The sequence below is a fragment of the Lepisosteus platostomus genome, chromosome 19 (genome assembly GCF_059453375.1).
Source record: "Lepisosteus platostomus isolate fLepPlt1 chromosome 19, fLepPlt1.hap1, whole genome shotgun sequence".
In the NCBI taxonomy this organism is placed as follows: domain Eukaryota; kingdom Metazoa; phylum Chordata; class Actinopteri; order Semionotiformes; family Lepisosteidae; genus Lepisosteus; species Lepisosteus platostomus.
The window spans coordinates 7991162-8009626 of record NC_142629.1 but is presented as its reverse complement, the minus strand read 5'-3'; the positions used below and the strand labels follow the sequence as shown (position 1 = coordinate 8009626).

At 38.3% G+C, this 18465-nt stretch overlaps 1 protein-coding gene across 2 annotated transcripts; it reads left to right on the top strand.

Moving 5' to 3' along the window:
• Positions 1-3092: 3092 nt before the first annotated feature.
• Positions 3093-17646, top strand: LOC148645071 (cytochrome P450 3A40-like). Of its 2 annotated transcripts, XM_088613316.1 has the most exons (13): positions 3093-3250; positions 4332-4425; positions 4944-4996; positions 5822-5921; positions 9028-9141; positions 10478-10563; positions 11195-11343; positions 12161-12288; positions 12441-12528; positions 13823-13983; positions 14664-14887; positions 16186-16348; positions 17232-17646. In XM_088613316.1, the coding sequence occupies exons 1-13, from the start codon at positions 3180-3182 to the stop codon at positions 17334-17336; spliced, it is 1536 nt and encodes a 511-aa protein (XP_088469442.1). In that variant the 5' UTR covers positions 3093-3179; the 3' UTR covers positions 17337-17646. The 2 variants fall into 2 exon arrangements, with proteins under 2 accessions (XP_088469442.1, XP_088469443.1); XM_088613317.1 differs by lacking the exon at positions 4332-4425 and having other exon boundaries at positions 3124-3250.
• The last annotated feature ends 819 nt before the right edge of the window (positions 17647-18465 follow it).

Here is an 18465-nt window from a genome sequence, read left to right as displayed (position 1 = left end):
GTCCAGATTAGTGTCATTTTCATGGGATTGTTCTTCAGTTTTCTCAGATCCCACATTTTCCTTATCTAATAACTGTTGTTATTTTCCTTACATAATTCCTTTTGATGAATTATTGATTATATTTTTTTTCAAGGCTTGCTGAGGTAGTAGGTAGTACTGAAAACTGATGAAGATACAGAATGCACCTCTCACAGGGCTCAGTCTCTACATCCTTATCTCATTATAATTATTTGACAGACAACTTTATCCAAGGTAACTGGAGTTAATTACATGTAATACTATATGTGTATCTTCTAGAATAATGGATTGCAGGTGAAGAAAATGCCATACAGAATAGTGTTCAGACTGATCATCACACTGCACTAAATTTATTATAATCTGTTGCACGGATGAAACAAAAATGTGGTTCAAGATGTAATCTGGAGGTCTACAATTGCTGAAAGTATAGGATTAAGATAAAATCATCTTTAACAGGGAAAGTGACATGTAACATAATTCAATAAAAGATGCTTCCGATCTTATCTTCTACAGTGGTCAATATTGGGAAGCAGAGATGGTTTTAAGGGCTTGTAGACTGCAAGGCAAAGAGATTTTGACAAGGCACCTGGTACTGCTTAACAGAGATGTCACTTCTGTTTAAATAATAATGTTGGTGGATCTTGTATTTCTGCTGACACTCTGGGATCCTTCAAAAACATTTTTCAACCAGTTATTTACCAGTCATCCAATAAGTAAAACTGGCCCATACTGTATGTTTTCCTGTTGTTAGTAGCTTAGATTCTTACATTTGGATGTGCTCCTCTAAATAGATGGCATCAAGGATTTAAAAGTCATGACCGCATGAATCCAGTGGCTGAAATGAGAGAAAATGTGGGTCTACAATATTCTGGTCACTCTACAAGAGACTTGTATGGAACTGAAAAAAAAAATCTTGAATGCCACATAGGGTTAGCAACAAAGCATCTACTGTACTAAATAGATAAGACAAATACTGTCATACTGCACACAAGACAAAGCTTAAACTTTTTGGTCTAAGTGCAAAGTGTTACAAGTCCAACATCACTCATCACTCATTCAGCACTATCCCTGCTGTCATTCATGGTGGTGGCAGCATTTGTATAATATTTCTACTGTACTTCTTATTGGCAGGGACTAAGAATCTTGTCAAGGTTGATGGGAGCATAAATGGACGAGAATACTGGCAAATCTAAGAGGAAAGCCTCCTCACACCTTTCAGCAGGACACTGATCCAAAGAAAGAGCCAATAGAGCTATATGAATTATGGATTATGAATAAGAAAGTGAATGTCCTTGAGAAGCTCAGTCAAAGTGACATCTGACATGAATCCTATTGAAAATTTGTGGAAAGTCTTGAAAATTGCTGTTTATAAGCAATCCCCAGCAACTTAAAAGAGCTTCAGAGAATTTGTCATGAACAAAGGGCAAAAATTTTACCACTCCAGAGTACAAAACTGTCAGAAACTCATTCATATACATTGGTTGTAATTGCTGCCAAACTGCTTTTACCAAATGTGGACTCCATAACTATGAAAACTTATGCAATCAATGTATTTCTTTTCATTTTGTTTCTGTAACCATAAATGAATTACAAATAGTTAAGACTGCCCAGCAGTTGTTTGCTGAAGACAGCTCTCATTATACGACTCATCCATCATCTGTTCTTATTAAGTAATGTTTCAAAGGTTGCAGCCTTGACACCTTCACATACTTTTTGAAACAGGAAGAGGTCACACCGGACCTCACACCACACATTTTACTATTTCTGAAATAAAAAAAACAACAAGATGTTAATCGATGACTTTTTATGAGCAGCATGATAACTGCATTGTGTAGTCTTGAAGATGATGTAATAAGACATTGGCCGATTTAAAAAAGTGTTTATTATCTTCAAAGATAGTATTTTAAGATAATAAAGGTTACGAATGAGAGGAGGCCATTTTGCCCACCAACCTTGCTGTTCTCCTTGTGACTTGATCCAAGTAACTTACTGGCCATTGCTTGAAGTCAGAATCATCTTTGACAATATGACTGGATTCCCAAACTCCCAGAATCATTTGCTTAAAAACATAACTCCTGTACTTGATATTATATGTACTGTACTTCCTCTTGGTTTTCAATTGTGTCATTTTGAAATTGTAAACCCATATCTAAAATACATCTATTGATGGTTAAATTATATATGTTTATGGCATATACTGTATAAACAGTCTGTGTACATCCATTATTTGCATCTGCAACTGTCTTTTCAAAACTGCCCTTCAATTTAAAGTTGAACTCATGTAGCTATTTTGGTATGATGTTCTGCTTAATTTATGATGTTTTCAATTTTGTTAGAATGTTTTTAAAGTTTAAAGGAATGTCTTCTTATTAATTTATGTCAGTCTGGGCAATATTTTACAGTCTGGCCGTTTTTGTTATTAGAAGTAATAACATTTCGCACACCTCACTATTACATGCTTCTTCACAAACATATTGGTGAAGGACAAAATAGAACCATAAATCCAATAATTATGTAATATACAGATAAACATTGTTAGATATGACATCACACTCTTAACATAGTGTAATGTCACAAAATCAAACAAATGTATACTGTAACAGGCAGATTGAATTAACAAGGAATTCAGTAATTTCATAATATTATTATTATATTGTAACGCTTACGGCCGACAGGCACTGTGTAAGAGCCGGCGTACCAGAGCAGGTGATGTCACCGCCCTTCCCTGTGATAGCAGGACTACAGCTGCTAGGCTGTAGAGAGATCTCTCTTTGGCTCACCGGGCTGGGTCGCTGCAGAGAGAGTCCCGGGAGTCCCGGGTTTGAGTCCCCGATGGTGGGGGGCCGACCTAATGCGGCAATATTATTACGATATAATATTGTACTGTATGGTTAACTTCAAAATATAAAGGTAAAAGATAATAATTTAGAAAAGGGTTTCTAGGCCATTTAAGACCATTCTTTGATCATATGTATCTGTCATATTCCGATAACGTTAAAGTTACCTACAGCCAAGTTTTCTTATCTGAGAACTTGGAACTGAGAAGTCTCCGCCCCCGCTTCAAGCTCTTGGGATAAAACGAGTTGATATACACGGAACTGTGACAAAACAAAACTGTAGCATAAGGCGAGAAGGCAGTGAATAGAAAGGAAAAGTGCATCATGGCCGTCCTTCTATCTTTATCAACCGAGACCTGGACGCTTCTCGTTTCATTCTTAACTCTTCTGATCCTGTGAGTTACATTAATCGAAATTTTTGTACTGTTCTTAGGGAAACTTAGTGAGTCAGACTCTATATTACCCGAACGATTTATCATTTTAAAGTAATAAATAAACCAATTTTATAAGAAAAACATACTTGAATTTCAGCGATTGTTAATAGTTACCGATTTGTCACGGCCTGAATTATTTAAAGAGTACTGACATACTGTATAGGTGGGTGTTCATTCCGTGTTGTTCGTCGTGAATTACGTATCAATGCAGAACACATTCAATTAATTGTTGAAAGGGTAAATGAAGTGCTCCTTAAATATGCATGACCTTTAGTAACCAGTAGGGTTATTACCAAATGGGCTAATAACATAAACGCCCAAACATCTGGTGTTTTATTTTACCGATGGACTAAAACGGGTGGCAGGTCGGGATGAACGCTAAAAATGTTGACATCAATTTGTTAATCTTGTTAAAATGTGTTCATTTTAAATTAAAACAACAGACTGTATTTTTGGAAAAGATTGATTAATTTGTGTAAACTGCTATTATGTAGTAGTACCGGACAAAAAAATCTGTTTATTTTTATTATCTCAGATGTTGCTTGTCCTTGTGTTTTTAACAGTTCACTAGGGCTTCTCAAGCGGTCCAACCAGTAATGAAATGGATTTGAGCCTGGACCATGTCACTAACCTGGCTGTATTCTGGCCAGTATGGCCAGTATTCTTGTGGTGCACAGCAGCCTGGGCTGAGGGAAGGGTGAGATTAGTGGGTCTGAGCTCTCTGCAGAAACACAATGAGCTGTTGCCTCCTGAGCTCTTGTAAGCATGGGGAGCTGTTGGTAAGGGGAACACCTGAACACTGAAGCTCCGGTACAGGGTTGAGGTGAATGTGAGGTGTTAAATGACAAAAGATCATAGAGCTCAAGCTGCCCTCAGGCAAGTGTCTTTACTGTTTGAGCCACTTGGGAGGCCTCAGAATAGCAAGAGCTCTGTGTATCCCAAAACCTCCAGGTGAATTCTTCTAGCCAAATCCAGATTTGTTTGAGTAGATACAATTTAAGTTAGTACTTTCAGCTGTCTTTTGTGTCTTTTGTGTCTGAAGGTATGGCATTTGGCCATATAGTTTCTTCAAAAAACTGGGAATTCCTGGTCCTAGACCTCTGCCCTTTTTTGGGAATTTCCTGGAATTCAGAAAAGTAAGTTCTAACAAATTTTGTAAGTTTGAAACAAATTATTTCACAGCCATATCATTACGTGTATGTACACGTTCCTTTAGACAGTTTGAAATGTAAATATAAATATAGCTTAGCATTTGAGAAACCGTGCTGTACATTTTGATTATCCTTTGTCATTACTATTTATGTTTTTTTTTATCTGATTTTTGCAAATATTTTTTTTTTGCTTCACAGCTACAATATAGATTTGGGCAAGAAAGAGTAAGAATTGGTTAGTGTTCTCTGGTCAAATATGCTGAACCTCCTGTACAGTATGTACCTACTTCTGTTGGTTACTGAGCCAAGGACAACAGAAGGTGGTTTCCATATGGGGTTTTCAATATTCTTTCAATCATTGTTTTAATCTACTACAGTCTACAGGAATGGAATGCAAGATTTGCAGTCTATTTAAATATCCAATGGAAAGAGATACTCTTCTATTGTATTTCTCTATGGTTTTGACTGACTTTGGAAAATCATAATAATACGTTTTTCCACAGGGTGTTCATGTGTTTGATTTGGAGTGTTTCTGCAAATTTGGAAAAGTCTGGGGGTGAGTACAGTGATACTGCTCAGGTTGGTTTCATTCTAGCGTTTTCATTTTAAATTCCAAGCCTGAAATGCCAATTGTTATTCTTTTCAGCTCTCAATGTGTGCTCTTATACAGGCAGGGAAGAGATGAAGACAACATACTGTAGTCTTGAGTCTTGTAACTCAGGGCTTTGTGATGTCTTCCCATTCCAGAGATTGCATCACTGTAACAAGAAGCTTAAAGTGAATTATCCCTGTTGCACTTTAATGATCCCAGACGGACACTGTCAGGTGGTCCACTTTGTATCTAGCCACAAGCCCAAAAAAACAACAGAGCTGGGACATTACATTAAACTTTTGATCACAGACACACATGCAGTTGGGGAATTTGGTATTTCATTGAAAGAATAGAAAACCATGCTTGGCATTTAAGCCAGACAATCAGAGGCACACAACTCCTGGCTCTTTGGGGGCTGCACATCACAGCTGGCTAATGATGTCATCAATCAAAATCAATCCACATCAGGACTGCTGAATTACAACCTGTATTACACGTAGAGCCTTTACTCAGGTGTAATTTGGAATGGAATACTTGGACAACGTTACCTGTATAAATAACCTGTCTCAAAGAAAGGCACTTGTAAATCTTATTGAACACCATAGGATGCTTGAAATAAACAGAAAATGGAGGATTTAACTTCAATTTATTGTGCTGATTATGCTTGGTAAAGTTTTGAGTATAAACATTTTGTAAGAACACACATTCTGAAAAAAATAAGGAACTTGACATCTGGACTGTATTTCAGTTTTGTGGTCTCACTTTCAGTTTTTCTCTTTCGCTATCCAGGGTTTTTGAGGGCAGGACACCTACACTGGCTATCGTGGATACTGCAATTATCAAAACTATTATGGTGAAGGAGTGCTATTCTTTGTTCACTAACAGGAGAGTATGTAATTTTTGTCATCTCTTTAGATCTATTACTACTATTTTTTTAGCATTGAGGACATAATCACATAGAAAGAGGCCACCCAGTCCATCTAGCGTGTTTGGTTTTTAATAGCAATGTAATCCAAGGGTTTCAAGTTCAAGTTTATTGTCATACGGTATAATCCGGAAGTGACTGGAAAATGGCTATGGGGAAAACACAGTTAGGAAAGGAAGGGATGGCGAACAGGGGGCGGTGCCGACGGTGATCAGGTGGGGGAACGCTGGCAGACAAGTCCAAGGAAGTCCAAAAGGGAAACCGGGGCACAGTCCATAGTCCAAAACTGGGAGGTCCATCCAAATCAAGGACGATTGAAATCCCCAGGAAGGGGAAACTGTAACAGGAACACGGAGGTTAAAAATAGAGTGACTAGGCCGGGCACTCTGAGCCCCAGACTGAGCTTGGTCAGGATGCTGAATGGAAGCTTATGCCTTCAAGCCGCGGACGTAGGGCGACTCGAAGCAAGGTGGGCCTCCTGGCGTCCGTCTTCCAATGCAGAGCCCCAATCTTCCAGAGCACCAGGTTTAAATAAAGGACGGAACAAGGGGCAGGTGAACGTGATAATGAAAAACACAAAAGGCTCGGAGCGCCCTCTAGAGGATGGATGACGATCGTGACAGTATGTACCTGAGAACAATGAAATGCTTACTTGTGTGTTTTCCTCACATTACAAATGACATAACATTGACAAAGAAAATGACATATAGTAACAAATGACATCACACTTCTTGGAGACAGGGTACATGGTAATAGCTATACTTTTAACCAGCATTTAAAGTAGACAGCAGCTGAGTACAAATTTCAGCAGTGGCAGTATTTTCAGTTCAGTGTAAAATTCGAGTGGTGGCAGTATTTTGAGTTCAGTGTAAAATAGCGTTGTAAGTGGGGGGAGGATTTAAGATGTGGAGTTCGGGAGTCTGATGGCTGTGGGGTAGAGGCTTTTATACTATAGCTTCTGCCAGAAGGAAGAAGAGAGTAAAGTGCTTTCCCAGGATGGTTTTGGTCTTTGATTCGATTATTCGCCATTCTGAGGCAGCGTGTGGAGAAGATAGTCTGGATGGAAGGGAATTCTGTACTATTGATGGCCTCAGGTTTCTCCACCACCTTCTGTTGTTTTTTACATTCATGAGCTGAGCAATTAACATACCAAACTGCAGTGTGTCCAGTGATAATACTTTCTACAGTGCATCTATAAAAATGTAAGAGTCTTTGAGAAGACATATCAAATCTCCTGAGCAGGTAGAGGTGCTGGTGTGCTCTTGTCATTACTTCACCTATGTGATGGGACCAGGTCAAATTGTTGATGGTATGAATGCCCAGAAGCTTGATGCGGCTAACCATCTCCACAGCAGCCCCATTGTAACCAATAAATAGCCCCTTAGTTTTGCTGACATTGAGGGAGATGTTGTTGTCCTGACACAATACCACAAGGTCCTCAACTTCTTTCAAGTACTCTGTTTCATCATTATTTGTGATAAAACCTACAATGGTGGTGTCATCAGTGAACTTAAAGATGAAGTTGGAGCAGTGTTTTGCTGCACAATTGTGGGTGAACATGAAGAACAGGACTGAGCGCACAGCTCTTGGGGGCTCCTGAGTTGAGGATCAGAGTGGAGGAGGTGTTGCCTATTCTCACAGATTAAGGTCTGCCCGTCAGGATGTCCAGGATCCAGTTACAGAGAGAAGTACTATGGCCCAGATTTGAGAGTTGGTGACTAACATGGATAGGATTATGGTATAGAAATCTGAACTATAATCTATTAATAGTGATCTATTACTTTCAGCCATTTCATCCAGCTATTTCCCAGTAACTTGTCTTAGACTTCTACAGCTATTCTACAGTGCCTTCAGTTCTCAATTTTAAAAGTGCTTCCCCATTGGAAGAACCAGTAATGGCAGTACTACTAATTTTGTCAAATTTAGTCCTGAATTCAATCTAAATATTTTGATTTTTATGCAGTTTGTACAGTGTTTGTTAATCCTTCTATTTTGGAATCATATTAGAATTTCACTAGTTTGCTAAACATATCAGAATCTACAGATTGTGGACAAATCTGGAAACATCTGGGTAAATGGGCATCATGTATAGTGAAAGTAAAGGCTTCCACACAGGGGTGGCATATGTGCTAATAGAGCAGATACATCCCAGCATGCTTAGGGTCATGTATACAATGCTGGACAGGCCTGGTCGCCCATAATATTAATATTGTCAGATGTTGGTAATATTGTTAATATTGATAGAGTATTGTTACATTAAAATTGCTTGTTAAGTGGGATAAATGTAATTTGTGTTGCCAGTATAGCAGATTATATTCTCAATGGCTGGACATATTCTTAATTGTGAGTTGTTTGCTATCACTTTCATTTTAAAATAATTGCTTTAACATAATAATTTTGTTTTTCAGAATTTAACACATAATATAATAATAATTAATAATTGCTTACACTTATATAGCGCTTTTCTGGACACTCCACTCAAAGCGCTTTACAGGTAATGGGGACTCCCCTCCACCACCACCAATGTGCAGCATCCACCTGGATGATGCAACGGCAGCCATAGTGCGCCAGAACGCTCCCCACACACCAGCTATCAGTGGGGAGGAGAGCAGAGTAATGAAGCCAATTCACAGATGGGGATTTTTAGGATGCCGTGATTAGTAAGGGCCAATGGGAAATTTGGCCAGGATGCCGGGGTTACACCCCTACTCTTTTCGAGAAACACCCGGGGATTTTTAATGACCACAGAGGTTAGAGCCTGTTTTATGTCTCATCCGAAGGACGGCGCCTTTTTACAGTATAGTGTCCCCGTCACTATACTGGGGCATTAGGACCCACACAGACCGCAGGGTGAGCGCCCCCTGCTGGCCCCACTAACACCTCTTCTAGCAACAAACTTAGTTTTTCCCAGGAGGTCTTCCATCCAGGTACTGACCAGGCTCACACCTGCTTAGCTTCAGTGGGTTGCCAGTTGTGAGTTGCAGGGTGATATGGCTGCTGGATATCTGTTTATCTGTCAAACCTTTTGATTGTAGTAAACTCTTACTACACTCTTACTATTGTATTTCAGGAAGCAAAAATGGTAGGACCAATGTATGATGCTCTGTCATTGGTAAAAGATGAGAAATGGAAAAGAATTCGCAGTGTGCTTTCACCATCCTTTACCAGTGGACGCCTGAAAGAGGTCAGTGCTTTTTTCAAGATGCATTGAGTCAAAAAGCACTGGCCTTCCATGCAAACCACATAGAAGGATCCAGAGCTGTGAAAAGAGATACAATAATTTCACACCACTTTTTCAACAGTTTGTTCAAGTATGGTATTACCAAAATAAAAAAATGGTATTGGCCAAAATTTAAAAAATGGGGATATGGCAGTGCAATACTTTGAATTAGTTAATTGGCAGAAGTGTTGTGTTTCTATTTGATTGGCATGAGAATTAAGGGAAAAACATCCCTCTCTTTCAAAAGCAGTCACACAGCTACAAGAACTAGATACGTCCAGCTAAATAAGATACAGTAGTTATAATCTGGACTCTGTGAGAGAGTGAAGAGTCAGTGAAGTCTCAGACTACTATAGTGATAAAAGATTCATGCTTGTCGTTTGTTGATTGTACAGTATGTAGATTACATTGAGGAGCTACTGAATGTCTGCATGTAGGTTGCAAACAGAACAAGCTGAGATAAATTCAACACTCAAAAAAAGAGTGAAATATTTGTAGTTTCATGTGTACTCTTGTGTTTTATTTCAGGTGTCACACCTGAAACATAGTATTTGTTTTTATCATTAATGCATTAACATCCACAAGAATGCTTTAATTCTGTGATGTTTTTCTCTTTTTTATATTGTTTTGTTTTTATGCAAGTTAAATAGAACCTCAAGGGTCCTGAAGATTTAATTTGTAATATATTATACCTTTTTTGAATTTGAAATGATTATACTATACTGTATGTTATGACCCCTCAGATTTAATCATACTCCTAATGAAACCAGAACAAAAAATGCACACAACAGAGTGAGTTACGGATTCATCTTGTTTTAAAAATATCAAGTTATACTATTATAGTAATAGTATTTTAACACACAGAGCAAAATCATATTTGGTGTGAATCACTGAATTCCAGAAAGTTCAAGGGTCCTTTATTCAGACCTTTAAGTATTCTTTTAGATCAAGGTGGCTCTTTTAGATGAAGGGAGGTTGGGTGGCAGGGAGACTCTGTGCTTGCCCTCACAATGGAACAGTATCAAAGCAGGTGTGTGTCCTCACTGAGTACACCTATGTGTAAAAAAACAATCAGCCTGACACAACTCAGGTGATGCATGGATATCTGTTACCCTGCAAGCACAGTTAGGAAATACAGAAGCCTGAACATGGCAGCTAGAAAGGCAGTAAATATATTGACATGCACTGTAAGATAGAACCTTACGGTTATAAGGTTTCCCATCCTCAAACAGCATTATTTACTTTGATGTACAGGTCTTGCATTCTTGGAGGTGATCATGAAGGAAGCTTTCTCTTACAGGTTTTTCCGATTGCAAAGCAGTGTGCTGACACTTTGGTTATAAATTTGCATAAGAAAGACCGGAGTCAACCTGTCCAAATTAAGGAGTAAGTAATTTAGATAGATTCACGCTTGCATCCATCCATCCATACATGACACAATTAATAAACTGTAGATTCACCTATTAATATTGCTAAGCAGGTGTGAGCCTGGTCAGTACCTGGATGATAGAGACCACCTGGAAAAAACTAAGGTTGCTGCTATAAGAGGTGTTGGTGAGGCCAGCAGGGGGCGCTCACCCTGCAGTCTGTGTGGGTCCTAATGCCCCAGTATAGTGACGGGGACACTTTACTATAAAAAGGCGCCGTCCTTCGGATGAGACATAAAACAGGCTCTGACCCTCTGTGGTCATTAAAAATCCCAGGGTGTTTCTCATAAAGAGCAGAGGTATTACCCAGGCATCCTGGCCAAATTTCCCCTTGGCCTTTACCAATCATGGCCTCCTAATAATCCCCCTCTTTGAATTGGCTACATCACTCTGTTTTCTTCCCCACTGATAGCTGATGTATGGTGAACGTATTGGCACACTGTGGCTGCCGTCGCATCATCCAGGTGGGGCTGCACATTGGTGGTGGTGGAGGGGAGTCTCCATTACCTGTAAAGTGGTTTGAGTGGAGTATCCAGAAAAGCACTATATAAGTGTAAGCAATTATAATTATATAATATCATTTTTTCTAGTGTCATTGGACCCTACAGTATGGATGTTGTTACCAGTGCCTCCTTCAGTGTCTCCATTGACTCTCTCAACAACCCCGATGACCCCTTTGTGACCAATGTCAAGAAGATGCTCAATTTCAATTTCTTCAACCCTATTCTGCTTATCATAAGTATGTTTTTATGTGTAGCTTCTTCGATTGTCCAGAAATTGATTCAGAGGATATAAAGTATAGGGTTAGTCGACAAGTTTGACATGTTATTACAAATTAATTGCATGGGTTATTGTGACAAAAAAGGATTCAAACAAAAGCATAAATATCAAAGTTTCTAAACGTTACCTTACAATCCTTCGCCATCTGTGGAGGAGAAAACAAAACTTTAGTAAAATAATTGGCATTTATACTTGTCGACAAGATTTTGACTAACCCTGTATACAGGTACCTGCAATTTTATACTGTACTGTTGGTGAAGGCTGAGATTATTTAGATTTCTTATGGCATGACAGTTTGAATAGTTTTCTCTGACAGTGATATGTTAGGTGTCAGTCTTTTGTCAGTCTATCTCCGTTTCATAGTATTCTCCATGAAAGCACTATTTTCAAACTGGACTCTTCTTATTACAGCAGAATTAAAAGTTATCTTGTCCCCACTGCTAAGTTGTCCAGCAGCACCTTTTCTGCATGATCATCTGCACTAAAATTATTTACTCATATTCTGAACGATTAATGAGTTAATAGAAGAAATCTGAGGGGAACTTTGTACTTTTGTCAGACATGTATTTTTAATTTTTAATGGTTCCAGTGTATTTTGTAGTACTGTCTTTATACTGAAGTTATAATGCTCAAGTTAATGAGGAAGTGTTACAAATCTATGTATGCATGTGAACTGGAAAAATTCCACTGAATAGTTTTCCCATATATCAAAAATATAAAACTGTTGCTAGTTCTTATTCATTGGAAGACCTGATTGTTTTTTCCTATTATTACAGCTATATTTCCTTTCACTGCTACATTGTTGGACAAGCTGAATTTTAGCCTTTTCCCTCAGTCAGTGATTACCTTTTTCTACGACTCCTTTCACAAGATAAAGGCAGAACGTAAACAAAATATTCCCAATGTAAGTTCTGAAAAAGACAAACGCTTTGTGCGTGCATACTAAATACATATATACTATACATCCATATTATAAACAGTACTATACATAATTACCTTATATAGTCTGTCTCTTGGAGAGTAAGGTGACTTCTGTCTATGTACTTTTCTCTACAGAATCGAGTGGATTTCTTGCAATTGATGATGGATTCACAACTTCCTGAGAATAACTCAAGCATATATGGAGAAAAGGAAGTTATAAAAGGTGCTGTACATTTATTTAACTGTGTATCATTAGATTTTAATTTTAAATATCCAACGATTACAGTTTCTATAATTTGTTTTCATGAGCCCTTCTTTTACTTTATCTGCTTGTTTATCTGATGTTACTATGATTTATGCTGACTCAGGTATATATTTATGAATGCATATTCAGGGTGTTATATTTGAGCTTGACATCTGAAACAGTTTTTGATAAGCCAAAAACAAAATGAAAAACCCTGTTTGGTATAGCCTTTGAAACTTATGCAGATACACAATGAAAACCATGCCTGTATTAAGCATAATAACTCATTAGGCAATTATTTTTTAGGCAAAAGATACTTTTAATAAATGCAACAACAGCTAAATATATGACCATGCCTCACTCAAGTAATGAGGATCAACTAGTTGATATTGGTATAATTTAATGGGGCCCGTCTGTGAAGAATATGCCTGGGAATGAGATGTTCTGTTTCAATGACCAGCAGACTAAAGCATGACAGTTTCTGGTATAGATCAATCCTTATTAAATGATGACCATCCTCTTTTGGATATCAGGGCACAGATCAGAGAAATGAGGAAATTGGCTCTGTAAGTGACCGGCCACGACCAAGAAGGCAGCCATACCAGATCTGACTTACCAGTATTTCACCCTTATCCATCTTAGTTAAGAAGAATTCCAGAAAGAAATAGCCTGCATGTCAGCTGAGAGAGTAAATCACTCACAAAGTTGGAATGTTTGTGATGAATTCTGTTTTGCCTTTAAGAGACATTGAATAGAGACATTGTAGTGAGCTTTATGTTGCCCTTTGTGTTTAAGCCAATCAATGGATCAGTGGAAATGTGAAAATTCTGGGAAGGAATCTCCTTTAACACTAGAATGCCTTATGTATAGACAGTGGACGATCGTACTACCAGAGATACAATGAAAAAGAGTTCCTGGAAATGTCTGTCAATTTTCCAGTAGGACATTGACAGAACACACAAGTGCTAAGATTACAGTGTAACTACAAGAAGAAAATAAGAAAAAGGTCTAGTAGTGGTTACGGATTTAAAATGTGTCTTTGATTTTATAAAGGCATAATATACTGTACCAGTGCCGGTAAACAGCTTAGGTGCCTGGATCAGGGTCTAAAAAAGTCACCCAGAGCTAAATAATATCTGGGATAAATGACACCATTGTCCCAAAATATTGTGAGCTGTCACAATATGTTCCTTTAGTCTTATAACACAATGCAAGATACGCTCCATTTTGTATATTAACTTATATCAATATTTTGCTTTGCTACATTCAACAGGTCTAACAGACCATGAGATCCTGTCTCAGTCCCTGATCTTTGTTTTTGGTGGTTATGAGCCTACAAGTACATCCCTCTCCTTCTTAGCGTACAATCTTGCCACCAACCCTGATGTCCAGAAGAAACTACAAAAAGAAATTGATGAAGTCTTCTCAAAGAAGGTAGTAATTTCTCACTACTCATTCACATTCTTGAGCAGCCAAGAGTTAGGTGTGTTTTTTTTGTCAGGGAGCAATTGAAACAAAGTTGCCAAAACGTTTGAACTTTGCTTCATTTTGTGTTTTGATGATATTTTTTTAATTGTTTATTTTGCCATACTTCTATTTTACCAACATCCTATTGTTCTACTGCCTTGCTTGAATTGTCCTTGACAATGAAGCCACACATTACAGGCTCTTGATTGTTCATGGATATGCTTTAGTAATTGGCAGCTTTAGACTGCATTTAGCCGTCAAGAACTTCAGGCCAGACAAAAACATCACTTAATGTAATGTGTGTAAAAAGTGTTTTGGCTTTAAAGTGCTTTAGTTGAGCATAGCCATGTGGGCATAGCCAGGTAGACAGAACTACTCTATAAAATAATCCAAAGGGTAGCTGTTGTGTGGGTGGCAGTAATGTTGGTGGAAGAGGACATGAGCTAAAAACTCTGTGAAAGAAAGTCTGAGTTGCTGTACCCTAGTGAGAAGGTAGTTGATGGGAGTTGGGGTGAACATATGTTATTAAATTATGTATTAATGAATTACCATCGCTAAACAAAATAATTTAAAGTTAAAAAGAGCAGCTTTATTGGTCTCATTGGAGGCTGGTGGCTTTACAAATTACCTGCTGCCATGTTTTCAAGGCTCCTGTGACATATGAAGCACTCATGAAGATGGAATACCTGGACATGGTCATCAGCGAGTCTCTCAGGCTGTTCCCTTCACCCCGTCTTGAGAGGATGTGTAAGAAGACTGTTGAGATTAATGGGGTAACCATCCCAGAGGGAATCATTGTTACGATACCAGTGTATGCTCTTCATCATGATCCTGATCACTGGCCTGAACCTGATGTCTTCAAGCCTGAAAGGTAAAGTTCTGCCTGACGTGATTTTTGGTTTTTCCTGAGAATGTGCAATATCCTCATTGTAGGCTTATTGTAGTCTCCAATTAGCACAAACCTCCTAATTACCTGCCTCTTTGTCAAATGTTTAATCCAGCACTAAGTGTCAGTTTGCCATTGTGTAGACTAAAGTAACCTCAGACTTACTTCATGCTGCTTTCACATGGCATTTGGAATGTGTTATGGAGAGTTGGGTAAAATATTTGATTTCATGTGAGTCTGGGCAACGCCACTTAGTTTTCTGTTATACCTATCTGATGTTTGTCATCTCCAGTTATGTGCTTCTTAAATCTCAGCTCACTTCTACAAACCCCATGACCACACACAGGAGATAATTAGGAAGTGAAGGCAGACACCTTTAACCTGCCTACTGTCAGGATTGACCCGCTGAGGAAACAGGAAAATGGACCCTATGCAGTACCTTAGGGGGCTAGACGAGTGGTGAAGTCCGAGTCGAGTTCCAAGGATCATAGAAAAAGGCAGGAGAGAAGGTTTCCAATCCAGAATAGGGCAAGACTAAAGTAATAGTCGAAAAGGCAGTTCCATGAGTCAAAAGGTGAAGGTCAATGAGTAGGCTTCCAAATCCTAAGGGGCAAGACAGTAGACATAGTCGAAGGTGAGTTCCGTGGTTAGTAACAAAGAGCAAGAAGGAAAACAGAATCTAAAGCAAGGTAGGTGAACAAACAACCAACCAATACCAAGCAAAGAACAGGGGCTTCTGGAGGGTTTAAGTATTGTGCGAGGGAGAAGGTGCGCTAATTGATGGAGTGTCGTGGTTGGCTGATCGGCAGGAGCAGTGTCGTTTAGCAGAAGTGCTCAGGGCTGGAGTGTGATTAGTGCGAGTGCCCTTCCGTGTGAGAATGTGGTGGGATGAAGGCATGACACCTACCTTTACACCACTTGTGTTTTTTAACACATCATGGGCACCACAGCTGCAAAACAGATGTTCAGTGTCAATTGGAGAGCTCCCAGAAGGGGATTTTATTTGTCAAGAACAGAGAGAGGCCTGGCTGAATATTCCTGTTCTATTTGCTTGGAGAATCACAGTCCCAGTTACCTAGTGACATGACCCTGGCTCAAACCAGCAACATAGACCATAGCTCAGCCTGTGCCCAGACATGCCCGTCTACCAGTTGAACCACTCAGGAGACTAGCCATATAACCTTAGTTGGGGTAGCTTCAACTTTAATCAATTCTAAATGCTGCTTAATGCATTATGCATATACTTCTATCTGAAATTCATCACCTACCTGGTATGTTTGAAGATTTAGCAAAGCCAACAAGGAAAGCATGGATCCCTATGCTTACTTGCCATTTGGAACTGGACCTCGCAATTGCATTGGAATGAGGTTTGCCCTAATGGTTATGAAACTGGCTGTTGTGCAGCTGCTTCAGAGCTTCAGTTTTGAAACCTGCAAGGAGACTCAGGTGAGACATTCTGTTCATACAGTCTTTGTTTTAATTCAGTCACCTTCTTCATCTTAATCTCTGGGGAAGACACTCTACTTAATTGCCTAGCAGTCTGAGTAGAAGACTATAGATTACAATTTCCAGCACAGTAGTGGTTTTCTGACTGCAAAAGATTCAAGAGAATGGCATGGCATTCATTAGTTATTGGGATTTAATAAAATCCTTAATGTTAATGGTGGATGCTCTTAATTGTTTGCTCTCATCATGTCAACGATCAAATCAATTAACACTGAGATTGATTTAAATGATCATTCCTTTGACTGGCTGTAATTAAAGTCACGCAAAAACGGATCCGCTTTTTTGTTTGTGAAACAGAATAAATTTAATTAAACAAGTAGTGTATAGTATATTGTATATATCAGCCTTAAAGTGAGAGTAAGATGTTTTTTTAAAAACAACTACAAAATATATTTTTCTTATTGCCATTGTAATTTGGGTGAGAATTTAGAATGCTTTTTTTTTTTTCAAGTCAAATAACCATTGTAGTACAGGATGAAATATCAAAATCAAAATCATGAAACCTTAAAAGTTTAAAGTTTTAATTGAGGTGATTGATTATTTAAAATGATCAGCTTTAAAATTACATTGCAAAATTTTCTAAAATAAGGCTATACAGATAATCCCATTAATTGAAACTGAATACATCAGTCATTCTAATAAACTGAAATGTTTCCCTTCAGGAGGATTGTATAAATAATTTATTTTTTATATTGCTAAAGAATAAATTTTTGTCTAGTGAAATTCACTACACATAAAGTCTGCAAATTATGTTTTGTTTTTTCCAAATGCAATTTAAAAATTATGCCCTGTATTTTTCTGTTATTATTGATTGCTTTTTCAGGTCCCGGTTGAATTGAATGCTATTTTTCAGCCAAAAAAACCTATAACACTGAAGGTTGTCCCACGAACTCCATCAAGTGCTGATGAAGTGCTGGACTGGAGGTGAATTAGAACAGAAGACATTTTTATCTGAATTTTCCTTTGTTAATCACAGATAAAGTCCTTAATGTGATGTCACCTGATACCAAGATTCAAATAAATGTATCAGAAATACTTTTTAAAGTTACTCCTAATCTAAGAATATAGAAAACAATATTTACATGCATCCTTGTTGGTCTAGTTGATGTGTCTAAAAAGACCTTCCTCCCCAAAAAGGATGAAGAATGAAGGATGATGAAGGTTTTTTTACATTTCTTTGCTAAATCTTAGAAGTCAAATTTTCTCTTCAATAAACTACGCTTTTCAAAAACGAAAAACTGTTGTTACATTTCTATCAAAAAACATTTATCTTTTAAAACCATCCTTATCGTAAAAAAAAACGGCGGAGTGGTGGCTCTTTGGCTTCTGCACCTGTGGCTGGAAGGTTGCCAGTTCAAATCCCGCAGCCGGCAGAGGAATCCTACTCCGTTTGGCTCCTGAGCAAGGCCCTTAACCCCAACTGCTCCAGGAGTGCTGTACAATGGCTGACCCTGCGCTCTGACCCCAAGCTTCTCTCCCTGTCTGTGTGCCTGTGTGTCTCATGGAGAGCAAGCTGGGGTATGCGAAAAGACAAATTCCTAATGCAAGAAATTGTATATGGCTAATAAAGTGATCTTATAAAAACAAAACACTTTTATATTTGTTAAACAGAAAAGATATGGTTACATGGGGTACAGCACAAACTCAAATCTCAAAAAGAGGATTGAGAAAAAAAGAAGAAAAAGGATGACTTTCTCATTTTTTTGTACCTTAATAGTACACAAACACAACACAAAATCTGAATCAAAGCACATTGCAAGTTTTTAAGAATGAAGGAAAAAGTTCTTTAAAACTTCAGATACAATGAGCCAAAACAGAATTTCCCATAAAGAACTTGAAAAGGCTGCAGTTCTTCGATGAGGAACTTTTTTTCAGTTTTATTTGTATAGCCCTTTTTACAATGGACATTGTCACAAAGCAGCTTTACAGATTTCCAGGCCTAATCCCCCAGTGTGCAAGCATAAGGCGACAGTGGCAAGAAAAAACTCCCTAGACTAAAGTAGAAAGAAACCAAGGCTCGAAAGGGGGAGCCTATCCTCCTCTGGCCGGCACCGGGT